This window comes from Vulpes vulpes, chromosome 7 (genome assembly GCF_048418805.1).
Source record: "Vulpes vulpes isolate BD-2025 chromosome 7, VulVul3, whole genome shotgun sequence".
NCBI classification, from domain to species: Eukaryota; Metazoa; Chordata; class Mammalia; order Carnivora; family Canidae; genus Vulpes; species Vulpes vulpes.
Window position 1 is genome coordinate 31454638 of NC_132786.1, and position 21597 is coordinate 31476234.

At 41.4% G+C, this 21597-nt stretch overlaps 1 protein-coding gene and 1 non-coding gene across 4 annotated transcripts; both read right to left on the reverse strand.

Annotated features, from left to right (window-relative positions):
- Nucleotides 1-1442: 1442 nt before the first annotated feature.
- On the reverse strand, nt 1443-21381 carry LETM2 (leucine zipper and EF-hand containing transmembrane protein 2). Of its 3 annotated transcripts, XM_072763510.1 has the most exons (11): nt 20780-21381; nt 19619-19697; nt 17866-18319; nt 17115-17258; nt 11569-11706; nt 10751-10951; nt 9561-9680; nt 6025-6138; nt 3908-4000; nt 3498-3593; nt 1443-2756 (listed from the first exon to the last, which is right to left on the reverse strand). In XM_072763510.1, the coding sequence occupies exons 2-11, from the start codon at nt 19663-19665 to the stop codon at nt 2694-2696; spliced, it is 1470 nt and encodes a 489-aa protein (XP_072619611.1). In that variant the 5' UTR covers nt 19666-19697; nt 20780-21381; the 3' UTR covers nt 1443-2693. The 3 variants fall into 3 exon arrangements, with proteins under 3 accessions (XP_072619611.1, XP_025849408.1, XP_072619612.1); XM_025993623.2 differs by lacking the exon at nt 20780-21381 and having other exon boundaries at nt 19619-19756; XM_072763511.1 differs by lacking the exon at nt 9561-9680 and having other exon boundaries at nt 2297-2756.
- Nucleotides 18552-18663, reverse strand: LOC112916334 (U6 spliceosomal RNA). The gene has a single exon (XR_003234282.1). It is a non-coding gene; the product is annotated as a U6 spliceosomal RNA (small nuclear RNA).
- Nucleotides 21382-21597: the final 216 nt, after the last annotated feature.

A 21597-nucleotide genomic window follows, 5' to 3' on the forward strand; every position in this document is an offset into this window, starting at 1 on the left:
GGAAAGGAATCCAGTTTATCTAATGAAGACGTCATGCTGTCAAAGGCACTGAATCTGTCTGGTTTCCAGAGGGTTAAAAGATGAGGGTCTGGCTTCATCACAGCATTAATCAATACCGCCTTTCTACCTTTTCTAATTGCCACAAACTGGGGATCCTCAGTCCCTTGGCACCACTAATGTACTATATTGATCCTCAAGAAAGCCTGGGCCTCAGATGAAGCAAGGAATCTGTCTCGAGACAGTGGAGCCGCTGTGCCTCTCAGCCACCACTGGGAGGAGCCAGCAGGCCACAGTCCCTGTTACCCGCAGGGCAGGTGCCCATCTGCTTCCAGGCTCCATTAGTCTGACCTTCCTTACCTATGTGAGCTAACTGATGGTGACTGGCCAATCTTTAGCATTCTAGTGTATTATTTGATGTCACCAATGTGACTGGTACCATAAGGACCGAGGTACAGAATTGGGCATGGCACAAGCGCAGGTCTGTACAAGTGCCACCAGCACCTCTGCATTGTAGCAAAATTCTCTACGTAGGAGATGTAGGCCAAATCTGACATCACTGAAGCTTGCTTCTAAAAGCCGTCTAAACTCATACCCAGTGAGATTAGCAGCTGACACAGCTAAGGTATGGGCATCTGCAGAGAACAGCAGGAAAGGAGAAAGCTTTGTAGCAAGCTGGCATGGCCTTCCCCTCCACTCCCTCAGCTGATGAGAGCCAGGGAGACGGAAGGTCAGCAAGAAGCCAGCTGTTCAGGAAGATCCCATCTGGGGCAAGTTCTCTCCAGGGTGGCACCTGATAGCATTCAGGGTCAGGACCATGCATACTACATGGCCTCCCAAATGTTTGTGTTGGGAGCACAGAAGTGACACCTCTAATGAACATGCTGCCAACTATAGATTTGTCCCTTGTTCCTCAAGGAGAGCTGGGATCAGTGGTGTGCTGGGGCTTGTTCTGAAGCTGGTTGTGCACAACGTCTTCAGCAACCTCTTGCCAGCAGCTTGAAATCGAATGCTACAAACCCGGGCACCCCCTCTCCACCAACCAGTCTTGGTTGTTAATCATTTACCCGAACACCACTAGCTCAGTTTCAGCCACAGGGCTAGATTTAGCAATCCTACAGAGCCCAACAGCCAAGAGCTCTATGTGATGAGACCAGAAAAACCTCCTAAACTTCTCTGAGCCTCTATCCTAAGAACGGGAAGAAGGGCATATCTAGTGTCTCAGAGGCCAAGATGTAGGAAAAAAATGGGTGAGGACCCACAGAGGCCAGAACTGACCCGATGCCCTAACCATTCCCACTCTGCCCTGTAGCCAGAAAACTGTGGAACAGCCCAACAGTACTTAAGAATCATGCAGCTAAAACAGGATTGAACAAGCTAAGTAGCTAATCCCTTTCCCACATTCAACACTTGAAATGTGAGCTAATTAAAACAAACAACCATCATTTTTAAAATGGGAAAATTTATTGTGAATCACCTTAATAACTAGGCCAATGGCAAGATCCACAGAATGCATAGTAGGGATTCATCATTCTCAAGGAACTGGAGTTCGTCAGCAGGCCATTTTGGGCTTTTCCTCTGGTGGAGAGGAGGCTTAAAAGGCACTGTAAAATACATCTCCTTGCTGGGAAGCACCGATGACAGTCCTCACTTAGGTGATCCCAGAGAGGGAGACTGGAGTTGTACTTGGTTTAAATGGCTCCCATCTAATTGCTTTCAATTTCACAATGAGCTAAGAAAACCAATTTCATCACCCACAAGCCAAAGTATCTATTCTTCCTAAGCACTCCCCAAGGGAAGAAAGCCGCTGGTCAACTGCATGGCAATGTATTATGTTTTTTTAGGACTGATGATCCTGAAAACACCGAACATACATATCTCTGAATATAACACTCGTTACTGGGTGCATGGGGATTATATCAGACTTTAACCAGCCCTATGACTAACAAATGGTCTTGTTTGTGAAAGACAAACAGACCAGAAAAACACACCCAGCACAGACAAATGGTTAAGTCTTAAACCCTTCATTATGTTCCCTGGCAAAATGGTGGCTAATGAAAGCCACATGTGCTAGAGTAGTGGCAGCCTCCCAGATTCCTGCAGCCTCTGCAGGGCCCAGAGGGGGAGGCCTCCCAGCAGCCAGGCCTTTTTGATTGCCATTCTGTGTAACTCCCCATTTTCTTCTCCAAAAAGCTTTTTTCTTTATATCCAGAAAGACCTTACCGGAGAGTACATCCATTCCAACCCATAAGGTGCTTTGTTTCCAGGGCACTGTTCCTACTGATGGATCACTGGAAAAGTTAGGTGGCCTTAGTGGGGTTTCAGAGTTTCCAAGTTCTGAATTGAGGAATCTAAGGTGCCAAGCTGATTCCGTTAGGCAAAAAATCTTCTCCCTTAAAGGACATGCACACGAATATGAAACTGCTCAAACATAACATGGGGAGGGGGCTTTACACAGTTTGGTGGGATGACATAATGGTACAGAGGAAGTTGGCTTTGCAATTATATTTCTAAATGGTCTGAACTTGGTCTCACTGCTGACATCATCTGGAATGGTTACAAGGCCTCAAAGGACTGCCTCAAGGACAACATGGCTGATCCTCTGCTTCAACCAGACAGATGGTCTGGGCGGTCCTGTATGGAGGCCACCGCCGAGGGCAGGAAGCTGAGGACTGAACTTCATCCTCCAGTAGTCCTTATGCTCCTTTTGAACTAGCCTTGCTGTTCTGCGTTATCTTTTGTGATTTGGCCTGGAGTGTCTAGGTACAAAACATAAGTACTTTAGGCCCTGCTCACAGTGAGACTTGAAAGCTCTTTAGAAGTCCTTTTTGTATTAATCAAATAATGACAGACCACAAAATCAAATCCAAGTTCATAATTTACCTCGATAATAAAAATTAAAAAGACCTACAAGCAAGGACCCTGGTGTCTGTGTGTTGGCTGGCTCTCTTTGCTTTGACCTTCTTGGGCCAGTAAGCCAGTCAGTCTAACTCTCCCATGACCCCCTTGCCACTTACTTGTGTCATCCTTCTGCTCTGGCCCCAAATTCTTTCACCCAAACGGGAAAAGTGGATAGATAAGTAATTTCTTATTTACATACATTTCTCTTAAGATTTAAAATGCTTTCCTGCTCGTATTTCCTGACATCTGAAGCCTGTGTGAAATACACAACATATGGGAACTATTTCCATCTGGCACAAAAGAAAATAAGAATCTGCCTATATTGTAATTAGCTTCTATACTTCACATGTTTAGGCCTCATCCACGACTGTACTGGGTGATAATGGTTTTTTTGGGAGGCGTTTTTGTTTTTTGTTTTTTTGCTTTTGGAGAATTGAGTTTTAAAAATGTAGTGGTTATAAAACAACTAAAGTTCAGCCTACAACTTCCTGTTTGGATGACAGGAAGAAGTGTGCTGTGTTTTGCAATAGTTACAACTCTAGATTGTCACTGCCCTTAAAAATAACGAGACTAAAGATGTTCTGTTTTCAGATACTTACAGCTTCTTTAGAAGTGATGGGTCCTTTAGGTAACGAAATAGGTGTTGGTGTTATGGATGATGATGGAACTGGTGGCAGTTGTATAAATTTTTCATCCTTAAACATCAGAACTAAGAGTTGGGTTACTGATTTAAAACAAAATGGCTATTTGATCTATAGTCACACTGCTGTGACCACCAGGAACTTGTGACAACCACATATTCTGGCACAGAATTCAAGAGGCTAAAACTGGAACCTAATTACATATAGCCAAATGTTGACCTTTCTTAGAAACATCTAATAGTACAATAAATAGTCCTTATTAAAGAACACCATAGTGTTGAAATTCAGTTTCATTAAAAGAGTTAAAAATTGATAACTTATTTTCATTTTTAAACCTAATTAATCAAATGAAAAAGTAATAGCCTAACCTTAGTTCCCTTCAGTGGAGGTGCTAAATCCACCAGCATCTCTTTAGATTCAGGAGAAGTAGGTGATTCCACAGGAGTATCTGTTTTGGGAGACTAGGAAGAGAAATATTTTATAGGAACATAAGCTTTCTGCTATTCTTGAAACTCAAAAGCACTTCTACAGTAGTCAATACTTTCTAGCACAATTTGCTTTTCACTCACTAAATCCCTTTTTCCAACTATACCCTTTGTGAGAACATATGAAATATGTCCCTGAAGTAGCAACTTAGTATTTGAGTTTTCAGTGTCCTTTATGTAAAAGTTGTACTCTAATGAGATTCTAGTATTGAAAATCCCCAGTTGGGGAGCTTGGCTGGCTCAGTCAGTGGAGCATGCGACTCAGTCTTGGTGTTGTGAGTTCGAGCACCATGTTGGGTGCAGAGATTATTTTAAAAATAAATTTTAAAAAAAGATTCAGTTATTAACAAGCTACTGATCTGCCAATACTCGTCCTGTTTTTAGTCTGAGGGAAAAAAAAAGTTGCCTTTTCTCAATTGCTCATCAGCTTCTAATAGCACTGATATAACTTAGTCAAAATTGATATCTTTATCATTTTTGGTGTCAAATAAATGATAAATTTGTCTCATTTATTAAAATGGTAGGTGCTGCTTAATAGAAGCTCCTTCAACATGAGGAAAATAGATATGTTTTTAGAAAAGCCAGCTAACCTATCTTTAAGGATTATAATTACATTTGAAAATAAATATATCACTGCTCTTTGGAATTAAGTAATTTCTTTGTGTACTGTGGAGGGAAAAGAGCTACATATATTCTAAATTATAGTATATTTAACTTGATGTCTCTAAATTCTTTACAGATCCTGGCATGCTACTTATTCTCATCTTGTATATATAGAAAATATAAGTTTAAAAACATGGATTTTTTTAAAAAGCAACCAATAAAGTGCCTAGGAGCTTGTCATTTTGTTCTTAATTTCTAGGTCTTTGTCTCAAACATTCCAGAAAGCAACATCTGGATAAAGAGTTTATGCCCTTCTAGAGTAATTCAGCCCTGAGATATTTACTATTCCAAGATATCCTTGCTCCTGAGAGCAGTCGAAGAATGACAAACTTGGTCTGTCTGAAAAATCAAACATATAGAATAAGAACCAGGTAGACTGCCTTTTAGAAGATGGTCTGGCTTCCAGAATTGTTCCCACTCTCCCTAGATTCCTTCCCAGGCAGAGCACAAATCTAATTAGTCTCTGGAAATATGGAAAGGCAAAACAAGAGGATATTCCCTGATGTACATTTTTCATGCTGGACTTCTTATCATTTCCCTTGGCCTGTCCAAGGAATCACTAGCATAACTAAATTAAAAATGACTGGTCCCCACTCCAGAGAACTTAGTTTAATCTACATGTCCAGCATCTTCCACCATGGTCTCTCCTTTCTTGCTCATGCAGATCTTGATTTAGACATGAAGCCACAAAGTAGAGAAGTGAAAGGCCCTATCCAGAGCAAGATGCTCTGGTGATTGGGCCAATCCTGGAGTTTTTGGTAAAATACCAGGAGGCAAAAAAAAGCTGCCGAATTAAAGGCAACAAAAAATGATCAAGGAAGTTAGTGGAAGGAAGACAAAAAGCTTACATTCTAAATTGGCCTTTCACTGCTTAAAAATTAATAGGAATCTAGACAAATGAAATAGACACAAAAGAATAGGAACCATTCAGTCTCCAAAGAGAGTGGTGAAAAAAAAAAAAAAAACCCACCAGTCTGCTAATGAAGACTAGATAATTAAGGAGAAATAGTAAACTGGATTCCTAAATTGAGCTGAGATAAAGACAATAACTGCCCTATAGCTAGAGTTAGTTTTAACGATTTTTTTTTTTAAGGAATTTCAAAAAGACTTTAAAGCCAAATGGGCCAGGGATGCCTGGGTGGCTCAGTGGCTGAGTGTCTGCCTTTGGCTCAGGGCATAATCCTGGAGTCCCAGGATTGAGTCCCTCATCGGCCTCCCAGCCAATTGGGCCAAATGCCAAAAGACAGTCCAAAAGAAATGTCCACCCTAACTGCAAGAGGAAATAAGACATCTGTGGAGACACCCCCGTTATGGAAATCCAGATCCCAGGTACTCACCTCCCCACTTAGAGGTATCTCAATTGGCTTTGGCTTCACATCTATCAGGTAGAAGGTTCGTGACAGAAGCAACAGAGAAGGAGGGACATTCTCCTTCAGGTGGAGGTCCTGCCACTGGAGAGTGGGAGGAAAACAAAACACGGCAATCTCAGAATATTAGAACTAGACATGACCCACAATCATCTACTGCTTCCCTGGTTTTACAACTTTACATGCTGGTAACCAGCAGCAGGACAGGGTAAGAACACCAGTCCCCTGGCTACTGCATCAGTGGTTGTACTCTGCAACCCCCCTCAAGACAGCTGGATCCTCTGAGTTGGACAGGGAGTGTTCCATTAAGCTCTCAAACCGATTGTGGATCAAGGTAGTGAAATATCTTAGACACAGAGCAGATAAGGGGAAAGAATAAGTAAGCCTCACTCATAACCAAAGAAATAAACATTAAAATGAGAATGATTTAATTTTCAAGTACCAAAATAACCAAGCTTTTCAAAAAACTGATAGATAATACATGCACAAGAGAAAAAATTCAAAAAGTAAATAAAATGTAATCAATAACAATAAACCCCACTTCTACTCCTACCGTTTCCCTTCCCAGAAGCAACCACTGATACCAATTCCTTATATAATCTTCAGAGATAACCTATGCATATATGAACACACCATTATATGTTTTTCATCTTTACATAAGGGTGATATATACACACTGTTCTGTCCTTTGCTTTTTTTTCACTGAAATATCTTGGAGATTGATTCATATCAGTAGCTGTAGAGCTGCCTCCTTTTTAACCATCCTTAAAGGATTCCATTGTTGCACAGAAATGACATAATTTGATTATTCTCCTATTTATAAACTTTAGGCCATTTCCAATCTTTTGCTATTATAAATGGTGGTGCAATGGATAATCTTTTTTTTTTTTTAAGATTTTATTTATTCATGAGAGACACACAGAAAGAGGCAGAGACATAGGCAGAGGGAGAAGTAGGCTCCTGTGGGGAACTTGATGCAGGACTCAATCCCTGGACCCTGGGATCACACCCTGAGCTAAAAGCAGCTGGTCAACCACTGAGTCACCCAGGCGTCCCTGCAATGGATAATCTTATAGATATATGCACAAGTGAAATTTCTAGGTCAAAGTAAATGTATTTTTAAATTTTGAAAGATTCCATGGAGATTTTTTATCAGCAATGCGTGAATGTCCCTCTCCCCAACCCTCAACCACATAGTGTTATTAAATTGATCTTTGCCAACATAATAGGTGAATGTGATATCTCATAGTTTTAATTGATCTTATTATGAAGTTAAGATGTTTCATATGATTATCATTTTAGGTTTTCCTTTCTATGAAATGCCTGCCTGTATCCTAACACAGGAATTTCTGAATAATATATAGTGCTGAATATCATACTGTTGGATTAGAATCCTCATTCCTTTGTGCTAAAAATGACACACTCTTTCAAGAAAGCTATCTGATAGTATGAACCCACTTAATACTCTATGTTCAAGAAATAAATGATTTCAAGAAACTTTCTCTACAATATGTTCATCTACCAGCCAGAGCAGGTCCCACACATAAAAAAGAAATTTGAATAGGAGTTACTCCTTTGAAATACATTGATGCTTTGAAACATCTGTGGCTCAGTTGGTCAAGCATCCGACTCTTGGTTTGGGCTCAGGTCATAAATTCACAGGTTGTGGGATGGAACCCTGCATTGAGCCCCACAACCAGCTCCACGCTCAGCAGGGAGTCCACTTAAGATTCTCTCCCTCTGCCCCTCCCCCAACTCATGAAAGCATGTGTTCTCTCTGCCCAAAATAAATAATCTTAAAAAAAAAAAAAAAAAAAACAGGCCCCCCCCCCCAGGTGGTTCAGCAGTTTGGCGCCGCCTTCAGCCCAGGGTGTGATCCTGGAGACCCGGGATTGAGTCCCACATCAGGCTCCCTGTATGGAGCCTGCTTCTCCCTCTGCCTGTGTCTCTGCCTTTCTTTCTCTCTGTGTCTCTCATGAATGAATGAATGAATGAATGAATGAATGAATAAAATCTAAAAAAACCCCACAACATTGATGCTCTTAATTAAAACATGTTGTCAGTAGGAAAATATTAAACATCTTTGCCAAAGCTAACACTTTACATTGGCTGGGGGTACAAACTTGGAAAGAAATCCCAGGAGAGCCACCAGGCAAGGTTTAGACCTCTAGATGGACTCACAAATGGTAGGCCTTGGATTCAAGATTTTACCGGGGCCCTTAAAATACCTAGAGTATGTAGAATTATAAGGTGGTCCAAAATTCCTAGTCCCTAGTGTACCCACATCTTCTCTCCAGTTATTCAAACCCTAATCTAGGTGCTGCTATGAGGGATTTTGCAGATATAATTAGGGTCCCAAGTCAGTAGACCTCAAAGTAGGAAGTCATTTGAGTAGGTCTTGCCTAATCACATGAGGCCTTTAAATCTGGAGCTAGAGGTCAAAAAGGGAGGGGGAGTCTGAGATGTGAAGCCTATGGCAGGGGTGGGGGACTGATGTATGAGCAGCTCTTCATTGCTGGCTTTGCAGATGGACAGGGCCTAGAGGTAAGGAATGCAGGTGGCCTTCAGGGCTGAGTAGCTTGGGGCTGACAGCCAGTGAGGATATGGGACTTCAGTCCTACAGTTGCAAGAAATTAAATTCAGCCAACAAACTGAATGAACCTGGAAGTGGAGTCTTCCCCTGGAGCCTCCAAAGAAAACACAGCCTGCACTTCTGACTGAAAGAACTTGTAAGCTAATACGTGGGTGCTGTTCCCAGCCACTAAGCTTGTGGTTGGTTTTTATGCAGCAATGGATTCGAAGGGATACATGGACGCTGATGTTTGTAGCAGCATTATCAACAATAGCCAAATTATGGAAAGAGCCCAAATGTCCCCTGGCTGATAAGATAAAAAAGATGTATTATACACACACACACTGGAATATTACTCAGCCATCAAAAAGAATGAAATCTTGCCATTTGCAATGACGAGGATGGAGCTAGAGGGTATAATGCCAAGCAAAGTAAGTCAGAGTAAGACAAATACTCTATGATTTCACTCATATGTGGAATTTAAGAAAGAAAACAGATGCACATATGGGAAGGGAAGAAAAAGGAGAGAGGGAAACAAACCATAACAGACTCTTAAAGACAGAGAACAAATTGAGGGTTGATGGAGGGAAGGTTGGGGGGCAGGGGGGATGGCTAGATAGGGAATGGGTATTAGGAGGGCACTTACTGTAATGAGCACTAGGTATTGTATGTAAGTGATGAATCACTGAATTCTACTCCAGAAACCAATATTGCACTGTATGTTAATTAAGTAAAATTTAAATAAAAAAAGAAAGAAAACTAAAACTAAACTTTGTCTCCATCAAAAACAAATCTAGCTTCTTCAGTGTCCCACATTTAAATGAGGCAAATTAGGTGGGATGGCTCGCCTGCAAAGTAGAAATCACAAAATGAAGTCTACACATTGCAGGGGACAGACTTCTAGTGAAAAGGGCCCAGGAGAGCTGCAACTTGCCTCTGTGAGCTGCTGTCTCAGTTGCTCTTCTGTGAGACCCAGGGATCTCATCCCTCGAGCCCTGCAGGCAGCCTGCAGTTCTGACACGCTCAAAGCACTCACCCCTTCTCTGGCAATTACCTGAAAGCAAGGGAGGGAATGGTATTGGATCTTTTGGTTCCAATTCTACCAAATCCAAAATTCCGACAAATCAGAGGAAACACCAAATCTGATGCTTTCACATCAGACTGTCCTCTAATGGTTCAGCAGTTGAAATGAAGGGAATCCTACCGACAGGTATTAATAATATCAGAAATAGCCACATAACTCCTCTGCAACACTTTGTCACCAAAGTAATCCTCTTTCTTCTTGATTTGCATTTCCCCTTCATGGCAGCTTTAGGATTCATTAGAAAATATTCCACACGAAAAGTTTTCAGTGTACCGTTTGTTTTGTGTCCCAGTATCCCCCTTCCCTTACCATCCCCCTACCTCCATCCAGGAATGGCCATAACTCTGGTCCACAAAACTTTCTCAATATAACAAAGTCTCTGCTTGGTGTGACCCAAAACTATGGTACTTCTGGGACCACTATTGTTTATTCCAAAATTCTGAAAGCAATAGCTCAAATCTAAATGAGGCCACAGGGATCAGGCTTTCTCAGTTCTGGGAATCTTGCTCCTTCAGGCAGAAAGCTTTAAAGCAGCTGATTCTGATTCAAGAATGAGTCTAATTAGTAGTTATAATGCCTTTCCTCTATAAAATATCCTAGGCTCTGTTTTCCCTCCCTGCATTACGTGATGCCACCCCTTCTTATCGGGCCAACTTACCCAGCAGAATATTTACTTTGGCACCAGCTCTGAGGAAGGGGAGCTGAGATGTGGGGGTAGAGCACTGTCCTTAGCAAGGAAAGACTCAGGAACCTCTGGGGCTGCTGTTCCTTCCTAGTGGGTCCTAACTGATTTAGATTACTAAATCACTAACTGCTAATGAGGGCATTCTCCAGAAAATGCGTCAGAGAACAGCAAACAACTCCTAAAATGAGTAATCTGGGTTCAAGTTGTCATGGTAATGATTGTTTAAACTACTCAATGGTTTGCCAGAACCAGTCCATGAGCAGATCTAAGAGAAGATACTACACTTTATCACAAAGCTATCCTAAGGGATCTCCCATGCCTTGCTAATTCCCTACGGCTACAGTTCAGATCTTACTTCATCATCTGCTTTTATAGACTTTAGTTTCATCAGAAGTTGAAAGCGGAGCAAATTGTTGGTTCCAAAGGACTGCAATTCTAGCAGCTTGCAAAGGGCAACCAGCTGAGGTCGATCTAGGTGCTCCAGGGTTAGCTGATCCTCAAATAGTTTGGAAAAGCGAACTATCTCCTTTGTGCTGGGCTTGTGGCCTGTCTGGACCTAGGTAGTGAAACAAAGAGGTTAAGTAAAATGTATTTCATGGGGCATCTGGGTGGCTCAGGTCATGATTTTATGGGTCGTGCGATCAAGCCCCACGCTGGGCTCCGCACTTAGAGGAGAGTCTGCTTGACATTCTCTCCCTCCCTCTGTCCTTCATGCACACACACTCCCTCCCTTTCTAAAATAAAGAAATAAATCTTTTAAAAAATTATAGCATGTATTCTTAATTGAACCTTCCCTGTAGACTATTTGAAAGACACATCAAAGACACACGTTCATAGATTCTATATTATGTCTGGAAATGGGCCTCATGGTACCAAGAGACGTAAAGAAATCTGTCCAAGTCAGCCCAAGTCGACTGAAAAATCAGGAGTAGTTCAAAAGTTTCACTCAAAATCTACCATTCTTTCCAAGAAGTTATCAATGTCTTCAATAGATGACTGCCTTAAGGTAGGTTTTTCTGCAAACTACCATAAATGTTTGCAATGTTGTAGGCGTATAACTTAGACATTTGCAAAGTCAGAGGCTGTGAACAATTTGGCAGATCCATGATGACATGAATTGTTCATGGAACTGCCAGCTTAGAAGTTGTTTGGTGTTACACAAGAGACTGACACCTGTTTGACATAGGATGAGAACTGTATGGAGGCGTCTCCCAGCTTGGCCCTGTTCCTCCTTGCCATTTCTGTAATTGTTTCTTGAAGAAATTTTGCTAGTTCCAACTTTGCAGCCATTTTCTTTTTCTGTTTTTCCTCCTTAATAACAAAGAGGAGAAAGTTAATCAATCCTTTGTGATTACAACTTCATAAAGATGAGAGGAAAAGAATTGTCACCTTGTTATTGTTAATATTACTTTGCATGTTAATATTATTGCATGTTAATATTATTTTCAGACCTAGTTAAATAGGTTTTGTGAGAACCAGAACAAATAAAAAGTAGCCTCTAATTGCAACTTAACTTCTTAATCTTACCTTTTATTTCTTACTAATCTTACCTAGGACCATAAGTATTTGATAGATCCAAAATGTCCCCTCAGTGGGAGGCTTTGTCATTACATAGAATGAGATACTATGGGGCTCCCTGGTGGCTCTGTGATTGAGCGTCTGCCTTTGGCTCAGGTCGTGATCCTAGGGTCTTGGGATGGAGTCCCACACTGGGCTCCCCATAGGGAGCCTGTTTCTCCCTCTGCCTGTATTGCTGCCTCTGTGTGTCTCTCATGAATAAATAAATAAAATCTTTTTGTAAGAAAATGAGATACTATCTCTTAGCCTGGTATAAACATGTAGGCTGCTAGTTGAGCCAGCCCCCAGTCCTAGAGTGCCCCCAGATTTTGTGTGTGCCACAAAGAAAACTAGGAAATTAACTCTATGCTAGAGTAGCATACAGTTTAAGTACAAAACATACAATTAACACTGACTTAAGTGTTATAACAGGAACAAAGCACTAAACAAAAGAGAAATAAATGTACTATTTATTTATTTATTTATTTGTTTGTTTATTTATTTATTTATTTTTAAAGTAATCTCTACTCTTGAGGTAGGGCTTGAACTCATAGTCCCAAGATCAAGAGTTGCATGCTTTACTGAGAAGCAGTCAGACACCCCTTAAACATATACACTTAAGACACATTGTTGACAAGTATTTCTAAATCCCCATTATCAGAAAGGTGGTGTGATAGCATTTTCAAAATAATCATGGTCAGGGACTCCTGGGTGACACAGTCAGTTAAGCATTCATCTCTTGGTTTTGGCTTGGGTCATGATTCCATGGTCATGAGATTGAGCCCTGCATCAGGCTCTGTGTTCGGTGCAGAGTCTGTTTGGGATTCTCTCTCCTTCTCTCTCTGCCCCTCCCACTAGTTCTCTCTCTCTCTCTCTCTCTCTCTCTCTCTCTCTTAAATAAATAAATCTTGGGATGCCTGGGTGGTTCGGTGGTTGAGCATCTGCCTTTGGCTCCCATGGGGGGCCTGCTTCTCCCTCTGCCTGTGTCTCTGCCTCTCTCTGTGTGTCCTTCATGAATAAATAAAATCTTTAATAAAGTAAAATAAATAAATCTTAAAAAAAAATAACCATGGTCAGGACTCAGGGGAATGGAGAGGAATAGGATTCTCTGTATTTTTAAGTTGCCCAAGAGATTCCAATGATCAGCCAATCATAGCAATCATTAATTTTTAGAAAGATCTTAGAAAACTCAACCAAAAAAATCATTCAATGACAATGGCAATACCATCATTAGAATCCATTCAATCACTATATCCATAACAACTATATCCATTCATCTATTCATTTATTTATTGAGCATCTACCTTGTACTAGGTGCTGGGGATAAAATGAGCAAACACAGGTAAGAATTCCTACCCTCATGGGACTTCTAGTCTAATAGGAAAGACAAACATTAGTGACTAATGATAATTCAGTAATTCCACAAATTAAAGTATAAGTACTATGAAAGAAAAATGTAGAGGTGCTCTGATCTGATGTAAATAGAAATTTCTGCTTCCTCCTATCCCCTCTCCTATGACCTCCTTTCCTCCACAACCACCAATCTCTCTCATTTTCTTTTTTTTTTCAAAGATTTTATTTATTTATTCATAGACACACAGAGAGAGAGAGAGAGGCAGAGACACAGGCAGAGGGAGAAGCAGGCTCCACACAGGGAGCCCAATGTCGGACTCGATCCCAAGTCTCCAGGATCACACCCCAGGCTGCAGGCGGTGCCAAACCACTGCGCCACCGGGGCTGCCCTCTCTCATTTTCTCATTTGCTTTAATTCATGGAAAGAAAAAGAGAATGTATTTTCTAAAACTGTGGCCATGATGTGTGTGTGTATGTATGTTTGGGGAATGAGTGGTGCTGAAGAAAGAGGAATCTTTAGATAAATCACTTATTCTATTCCCTCAACTTCCTGCATTCATGAACACATTCCTTGGAATCCCACGGTATTAATTCTAGGTTCTGATTACTTTAAATGTAAGTAAACTAAACCACTGCCAGTTAAATATTGCAATATGATTCTATCCCTTACCTGTATCTCAGATGTATCTTCAAGTTTTTATTCCTAATGCCACTTTCATAATTTAATCCTCTCTCTCCTGTGCTACTGTAATAGCACACCAGCCGGTTGCCCTCCTTTGGCTCTGCCTCTTCAATCCTTAGCCAGCAAAATCACTTTTTCTAAAATATGATCTAATCATGTTACCCACCCTCTGCTTAAATTTATCTTCCATTATTCACCATGGTCAAAGGCAAAGTCTAAATTCCTTAGAGTGGTAGACACTTTCCAACCTGACCCCAACACATCACTTTTGTCTCATCTTTCCACCATTGATCCCCTTGTATTCTCTGCTTCAACCACAAAGAAGCACTCAGTGCCTCAGATTATGTCACATTTTTTCACACAATTAAGCCATTTTAAGTGCTACTTGTTCTATCCAGAAAGCCTTTCAGATGCTGTGGCAAAATTCTACCATTCTTCTAGTCTCTGTTGCATAGTTACTTCTATGAAACATTTCCCAATCTGATTTAAAAGTTATTTTGGTTGTCCTCTCATTATGTGTTTGTGCCTTCAGATCTCTGTCCAGTAGAGTGGCACAGAATGGAAAGAATGAAGGGGACCACCTTAGTTTTTCCAGTCCACCACCTTCACAGTGACCATCCAATGAAGACCCTGCTTCTCTAGGATACTCTTACGCATGAAAGGGTCTGTCTGGCTAAATCATGCCTACTGCTCAGCTAGTCACTGCAATAACAGTTGATTTCTCTTTTCTTTATTTTTTAATGGTGAAAAACAAGTTAAAATTCATTGGAAAGGGGGTAGATTTTCAACAAATGATGCTAGAGAAACATGGCATCCATATGCAAAAAAGAAAAAAATTACTCTCGACTTTGATGTTCCACCTCTCACCAAAATTAACTCAAAATGGATAATAGACTTGTTTATTTTTTAAGAAATATTCTAAAATTTTTAAAAGATTTTTTATTTATTTATTCACAGAGATGCAGAGAGAGAGAGAGAGGCAGGGACACAGGCAGAGGGAGAAGCAGACTCCATGCAGAGAGCCTGACGTGGGACTCAATACAGGGTCTCCAGGATCACGCCCCGGGCTGCAGGCGGCCCTAAACCACTGCGCCACAGGGGCTGCCCTAATAGACTTAAGTTTAAAACTCAGAACTAGGGAATTCCTGGGTGGCTTAGCGGTTTAGCCCCTGCCTTTGGCGTGGGGCGTGATCCTGCAGTCCTGGGATCAAGTCCCGCGTTGGCTCCCTGCATGGAGCCTGCTTCTCTCTCTCTGCCTCTCTCTCTCTCTCATTCACTGTGTGTCTCTTATGAATGTGGGGAGCCTGCTTCTCCCTGTGTCTGTGCCTCTCTCTGTCTATCATGAATGAATAGATAAAATCTTTTAAAAAAAAAAAACAACTCAGAACTATAAAACTTCTAGAAGAAAATATAGGAGGGGTGCCTGGCTGGCTGACCATGTGAGTTCAAGCTCTACGTGGAGTGTGAAACCTACTTAGAATTGAAAGAAAGAGAAGAAAGAAAAAAAAGGAAAGAAAAGAAAAAGTAGGAGAAAACCTAGGTGACCTTAGGTTGACAGTGAGTTTTTAGATACAACACCAAAAGCATGATCCAAAAAAAACCTGAAAAAAAACAAAAGCTGATAACTTGTATTTGATTAAAATCAAAAAGAGTGACTCTGTGAAAGACAGATAAGAGGACAGGCCGAAGGCTGTGAGAAAATATTTATAAGACACATATCTGCTAAAGGGCTTGTATTCAAATATACCAAGAATTCCTAAAACTCAGCAATAAGAAAATTAACAACTCCATTAAAAAGTAGGCAAAAGGGCAGCCCTGGTGGCTCAGCGGTTTAGCGCCTTCAGCCCAGGGCCTGATCCTGGAGATCCAGGATCGAGTCCCACGTTGGGCTCCTTGCATGGAGCCTGCTTCTCCCTCTGCCTGTGTCTCTGCCTGTCTCTCTCTCTCAGTGCCATGAATGAATGAATAAAATCTAAAAAAAAAAAAAAAAAGTAGGCAAAACACAGATACATTCCCAAAGATATACTGATGGCAAACAAGCATATGAAAAAATGCTTAATATCATACATCATCAGAGACTTGTAAACTAAGATAACAATGAGATATCATTTTACACCTATCAGAATGGCTGATATTCAAAGCACTGACAATACTAAATGCCAATGAAGATATAGAGCTACAGGAACTCTCATTGCTGTGGGAATAAAAATGGTATAGCTACTTTGGAAGACAATTTATTTTTTTTACAAAACTAAACATATGGAACGCCTGAGTGGCTCAGTGGTTGAGCATCTGCCTTCAGTCCAGAGCGTGATCCTGGAGTCCCGGGATCAAGTCCCACGTCAGGGTTCCTGCATGGAGCTTGTTTCTCCCTCTGCCTGTGTCTCTGCCTCTCTCCATGTCTTTCATGAATAAATAAATAAATAAATAAATAAATAAATAAATAAACAAATAAATAAATAAATAAAATCTTTAAAAAAAAACTAAACATAGTCTTATCATACAGTTATTACTTTTCTATGTATTTAGCAATCCAAATTAAAAAAAAACCTGCACACAGATAGTTATAGCAGCTTTATTCATAATTGCCAAAAACTGGAATCAACCATGGTATCCTTCAACAGGTGGACAGATGAACAACCTGTGGTATATCCATTCAATAAAATATTACACAGTGATAGAAAGAAATGAGCCATGAAAGGACTACACACTGTATGATTCCAACTATATGACATTCTGGAAAAGGCAAAACTATGGTGACAATGAAAAGATCAGTGGCTGCCACTGGTTGGAGGAGGTAGAAGGAACAACAGATGACATATAGGGCATTTTTAGGGCAGTGAAACTATTCTGTATGATGGTGTGATGGTAGATACCATGACATTTTGCATTTTTCAAACCCAACACGGTGAAGCCTAATGTAAAATATGAGACTTAATTAATAGTATCTAGATATTGGTTCTTTAATTGTAACAAGTAGATCACACAAATGCAAGATGTTAGTAATCGGGGAAATGTGGGGAGTTTCTGGGGACCCTCTATACTTTCTGCTCAATTTTTCTATAAACTTAAAAACTGAAGAATAAAGTTCATTATTTTTTTTTTAAGTTAAAAAAACCCTACATACCTTTTTGGATTCACTTTCAAAAGTTGATGGTAACATCTCTGGGAAGAATTTCAGAAATGCTGGTAATAAGAATTCCATGAAGGGTACAATTATGAACACCATAAATGGAACCAGGCGGAAAAAATCGGCACAAGTCCTCAAGAGCTAAAGAATTAAATGCATATGCAGTATTCATTATTTTAGGACATGCCCAAACCAAAAATACGAAATCAAAAAAGCCTGCCTTGGTTGTTAAAGTGTTAAACCCTAGACAGATCTTCTGCAGCTGTTAATAAAATGGAAAGGTAGGGTCTTCCTCTTCACAATCGCCCTAAAGTAACACCTTTGGGATATCTTCAAGGAAATCTATGACAGTCAAAAAATATTGCTGGCATTATTTATTGTTAGCTTTCATCTATGTCAGGGGTCTGTACCTGAATAGCACAGTATCTGTTAAAAACTGATTTTTCAAATGTATATGCTTAATATATTAGCAGTAGTTTCTATTTCAGGTGCACAGATCAAACCTGAAGCTTCTGAACTCTTTGGGGGAGATTAGAAAACACAATTATAACCATTTTATGGGTAAATATACACAAATCTTGAGAATCTTGCCTAAAGCTGTACAGTTCGTCAGTTTCAGATAAACAAGAAACTCTGGTTCTCACCATCAGTTACTATTCCTACTTTGGGGTTTTAAGATGAGTTTAAAACTTGGTTCCCAAATAGTTCATTTTTAACTTTTTCTTTCTCAAATATGATTCTCACCTACCCTTCGTCTTTCTCGTCTGGTCAGCACCTGTCCATGCAGCAGCCTCCAAACCATCCTGGCAGCAACTTTGGTGTCAATCCATAGCAAGTAGAATCCATTGTAATAATATTTAAGTTCATCCATAATTCTTTGTCTATAAGATCGCTTTTCTTCCTTAATCTTTGTGCCAGTTCCTTTTGAGGGCTGAGGGCTTGTCACCTGTGGCTTTTTTGGGGCTTGATCCAGCTGGGGTTTACCAGGGACTTCTTGTAACCAGCAAGTTGACGTGTGTAACTTTTGTATTATTCTAGTTCTTAAGTAAAGTACTTTATTGCCTGACTGATTAGGGTAGGAGTACTTCTTGCTTACACAGTTCTTCATATATGTTTTACTTAAATGAGAATCTGGCAAGTGAAGATATGCAAATGATGGGGAATAAGAAGAACTGGTAGGATGGACAAAATAGCTAGGGAATCTGGAATAAAGAGCAACATCCTCTGAGTTGAGCACATACTATTACAAAATTAAAAATGAAAGAAATAGATATTTTATCTGGTCAAAATAAACAATGGTTGTTAAGCCTGTATTTTAAAAGCAGAAGATATTCATTAATGAGTGAAATACAACTTTTTACCCCTGTTAAAGAACAGTGTGCTTTATGGTTGAATGATACACTCTATGAGAATTATTAAAAAGTTCATTCCCAAAAATAATTGCTATGTTACAAGTTAGAAACTCTGCAACTATTCTTGCTCAAGGGCCATGCCAATCTTCTCTGTATTGTTCCAATTTTAGTGTATGTGCTGCTGACATGAGCACGAAACTCTGCAACTATATATTTAAAAATCTAAAAGCAAACATTTTCCCCCATGGTTGTGTTTCAAAGTGTTCTCTTTATCTGCTATCATAAAACAGGTGGAATGCTTGCATCTTTGGTTATTCTGCTAACAGGAATATTGCTTGAACAAAACACTTCATCGCCTCTGTGGGGATTAACCAACCACATATAATACTGCTTTGTCTGTGTAGTGCCCATGGACTCCCTCATATGAGAGGCATCTTTGGCAGAAATACCCTTCACCTATGATTCCTCAAGACTGTTAGGAATAAGGATTAAAATTGGGCACCCTAAGCCAGGGATCTCTATATTCTCGTTTTGCAACAGCTCACAATCTTCAGTTAAATTAGCACATCACATTGTTTGAAAATAAAAATAAGACCCATCTAGGCAAAGAAGTTCCTGGCAAAGACATTTCTTCTGGCAAAGAGATGGCTTTTCCATTCTTTCAGGCTGTTTTTGAAGCACGCCAAGATAAAACACTTTTTGAAGGGCCAAAAGAGAAAATGTACAATGTATCTAGAACATAGTAAGCTCTCAATAATATTCTTTGTAATAAATAAGTGATAACAGACCCTACTAGGATAGGTATGTGCCCTAGGACTGGCTTGTTTGCCAGCCATTTGACTCATTTTTATATATAAAGGCTTCACACTACATTCATCAATTACAGAAGTGTCACTCTGAAACCATTACACCTTCTCTCTTTGCTGTGCCATACATCTACAAAATTACTCAGCCTGAGTTCTAAAGCACATTGAAAATTTGGATTAAGTTTAAATACAATAAAATGTCAGCTTCCTAAAAATCAGTATAGTTAAAGCCAATAGAGATTTAATTTGTTGTGGAACAAGCCTATCCTTTTACATATATCTTTTTCATCTAGAAGAAAGTTCATAAAAATATTGCAGGGGAAGAGGGTATTCCACGGCTTACCTTGTTCGGGCAATAGATAAGATTGTTTTATAACTGTAGAAGGCCATACTTATATGTTTCAACTAGTCAACATAGGAACCTAGACAGAAGGATTAAGTAAGCAATTTAGTATTTTAAAAACACATCAATTATAAAGATACCAGGATTTCAGAGTTTACTATTGCAAGGTGGAAAATTTCCATATTCCATTCAAGGTGTAAAATTTCTCTCAAGTTCATTTCCAACAGTCCTGAATGTTTTCTCATCTTGGGTTTGAGAACGGTACTTTGAGATCCCAACAAATAGAAATGATCTCTAACATCATGGTCCCCATAATCATGATATGGTGTTCAAAGAACTTTTTATTTCTTGTCTATAATACCTAATAACCTACTTGAATGGTTGCCAGGTATTTCAGAAGCTAAGCAATGCACACTTAATAGCAGCCTAAAAATACAGGTAGAATAAAGTAAATAGCCTGGATCTGTCTCAGCTTTTTCCCATATTTGGCCAAGTTGCCCCAAACTTTAAAGATTGAAAGTAGGCCTGCCTGGCTGGCTCAGTTGGTAGAGCATGCGCTTGAAGCTCCATCTCAGCGGGATCTCAGCATCATGAGTTCAAGCCCCATGCCAGGGGCAGAGCCTACTTTAGGAAAAAGTACTCACAAACCACGGTTATGTAGCCGTGAAGATAAACATGGTACCTACTAATAATTCAAACGGAGATAAGTCAGTTTTCTGTGCTGGTGATTCTCCAAAGAGTCCACACTAAGCTTTATACCTTTAAACAAGCTTTATCAAAGCCTTTCTCCATCCTGTGGCCCTTTCCAGCCAAGGGCAGCCAGGTGTTTTGGTAATATGTCTCAGCGTCAACTCTGCTTCCCTGCAGCTGGAAAAGGCGTCGACCAGGGTGCTCTCCTGCACGGTTCAAACCTCAGCCACAGAGCTGACATTTTGAACAGGAGTTCAAATAACACTGGGAACCTGGAAAGCCAGGCTAAGGGCGGGCGGTCTCCTGCTGGCGAGGGGCCGCCCCAACCCGGCGGTTGACCTGCTCTCCCGCCCCGGGCGCAGCGGCCCCAAGCTGCAGGGACCCACCTCCGAGGCGGGGACGGCCGGGAGCCCCGCCCGAGCTGCCGCGCCGCCCACGCCCACACGCGGGGTCCCGGGCTCCCCGGGTTACCTTTGCTTCTGGCCCTTGACGACACAGGGGCCCAACGCGCCGTCGGCTTCCGCAGCCGAAGGCTTTGGTGCGCGTAGTGTGCTGGTGGATGGAGTTGTGGCGGCGGGGTCGGGTCGGGGTCGGGTCGGGGTCGGGTCGGGGTCGGGGTGGGGGGTAGTTCTTTGTGTGTGGGCGCGGGGATGGTGCAGGCACCCGGACCACAACCTTGTGGGCGATCCAGGTTTATGGAAGGCGGACGAGGAGAAGCCGGGGGCGCAGGCTACGGAAAAGAAAGGAGGAAGCGAAGCACGGAAGGACGGGGGGATGGAGGTTGAGCTCCAAAGTTGCGGGATGGCAGGGGCACGAGGTCAAGGGCTGAGGTGAGTGCGGTGGGGAACTGGAAGCTGTCGGGAAAACGGGCGCTGATGGGCGGAGGACTCCGGAGGAAGAAAGGCGGGCAAGGCCCACCAAGTAACAGCCTGAGGACTTGGCCCGCCCACCGCTGCCCCCTCGGACCCGCTCCCAGAACGGCTGCCTCAGGCCTCCAGTCCTTCCAAACCCCCTCCCCTAGCTCCCCCGCTAGAAGGGCCGCAGGCCCTCTCTATGGCTCCACCTCTTTCCTCACGCCTTACGTCACTCTGAGTGACGACACCGCCGACCAATGAGCTCTCAGATTGTGGAGCGGGAGGGCGTCCTTCGCCGTGCAGCCCTGCAGGCTGCCAAGGTCCGGTTCCCACCGGCCAAATGACCTCTCTACTGGGTTTGGTTTCGGGAGAATCTGTGTTGCAGGAGGGGGCAAGACTGACGTTTTTCCGTCCACACTCTGTAGGCTCTAGGCT

Coding starts and splice junctions, on each gene's coding strand:
- LETM2 (XM_072763510.1), bottom strand. CDS start 19,665: ATGGCCTTCTACAGTTATAAAACAATCTTATCTATTGCCCGAACAAG. Junction 11,707..17,114: donor TTGAAAGTGAATCCAAAAAG/GTATGTAGGGTT, acceptor TTTGTTATTAAG/GAGGAAAAACAGAAAAAGAA. Junction 9,681..10,750: donor CTATAAAAGCAGATGATGAA/GTAAGATCTGAA, acceptor CCTTGCTTTCAG/GTAATTGCCAGAGAAGGGGT.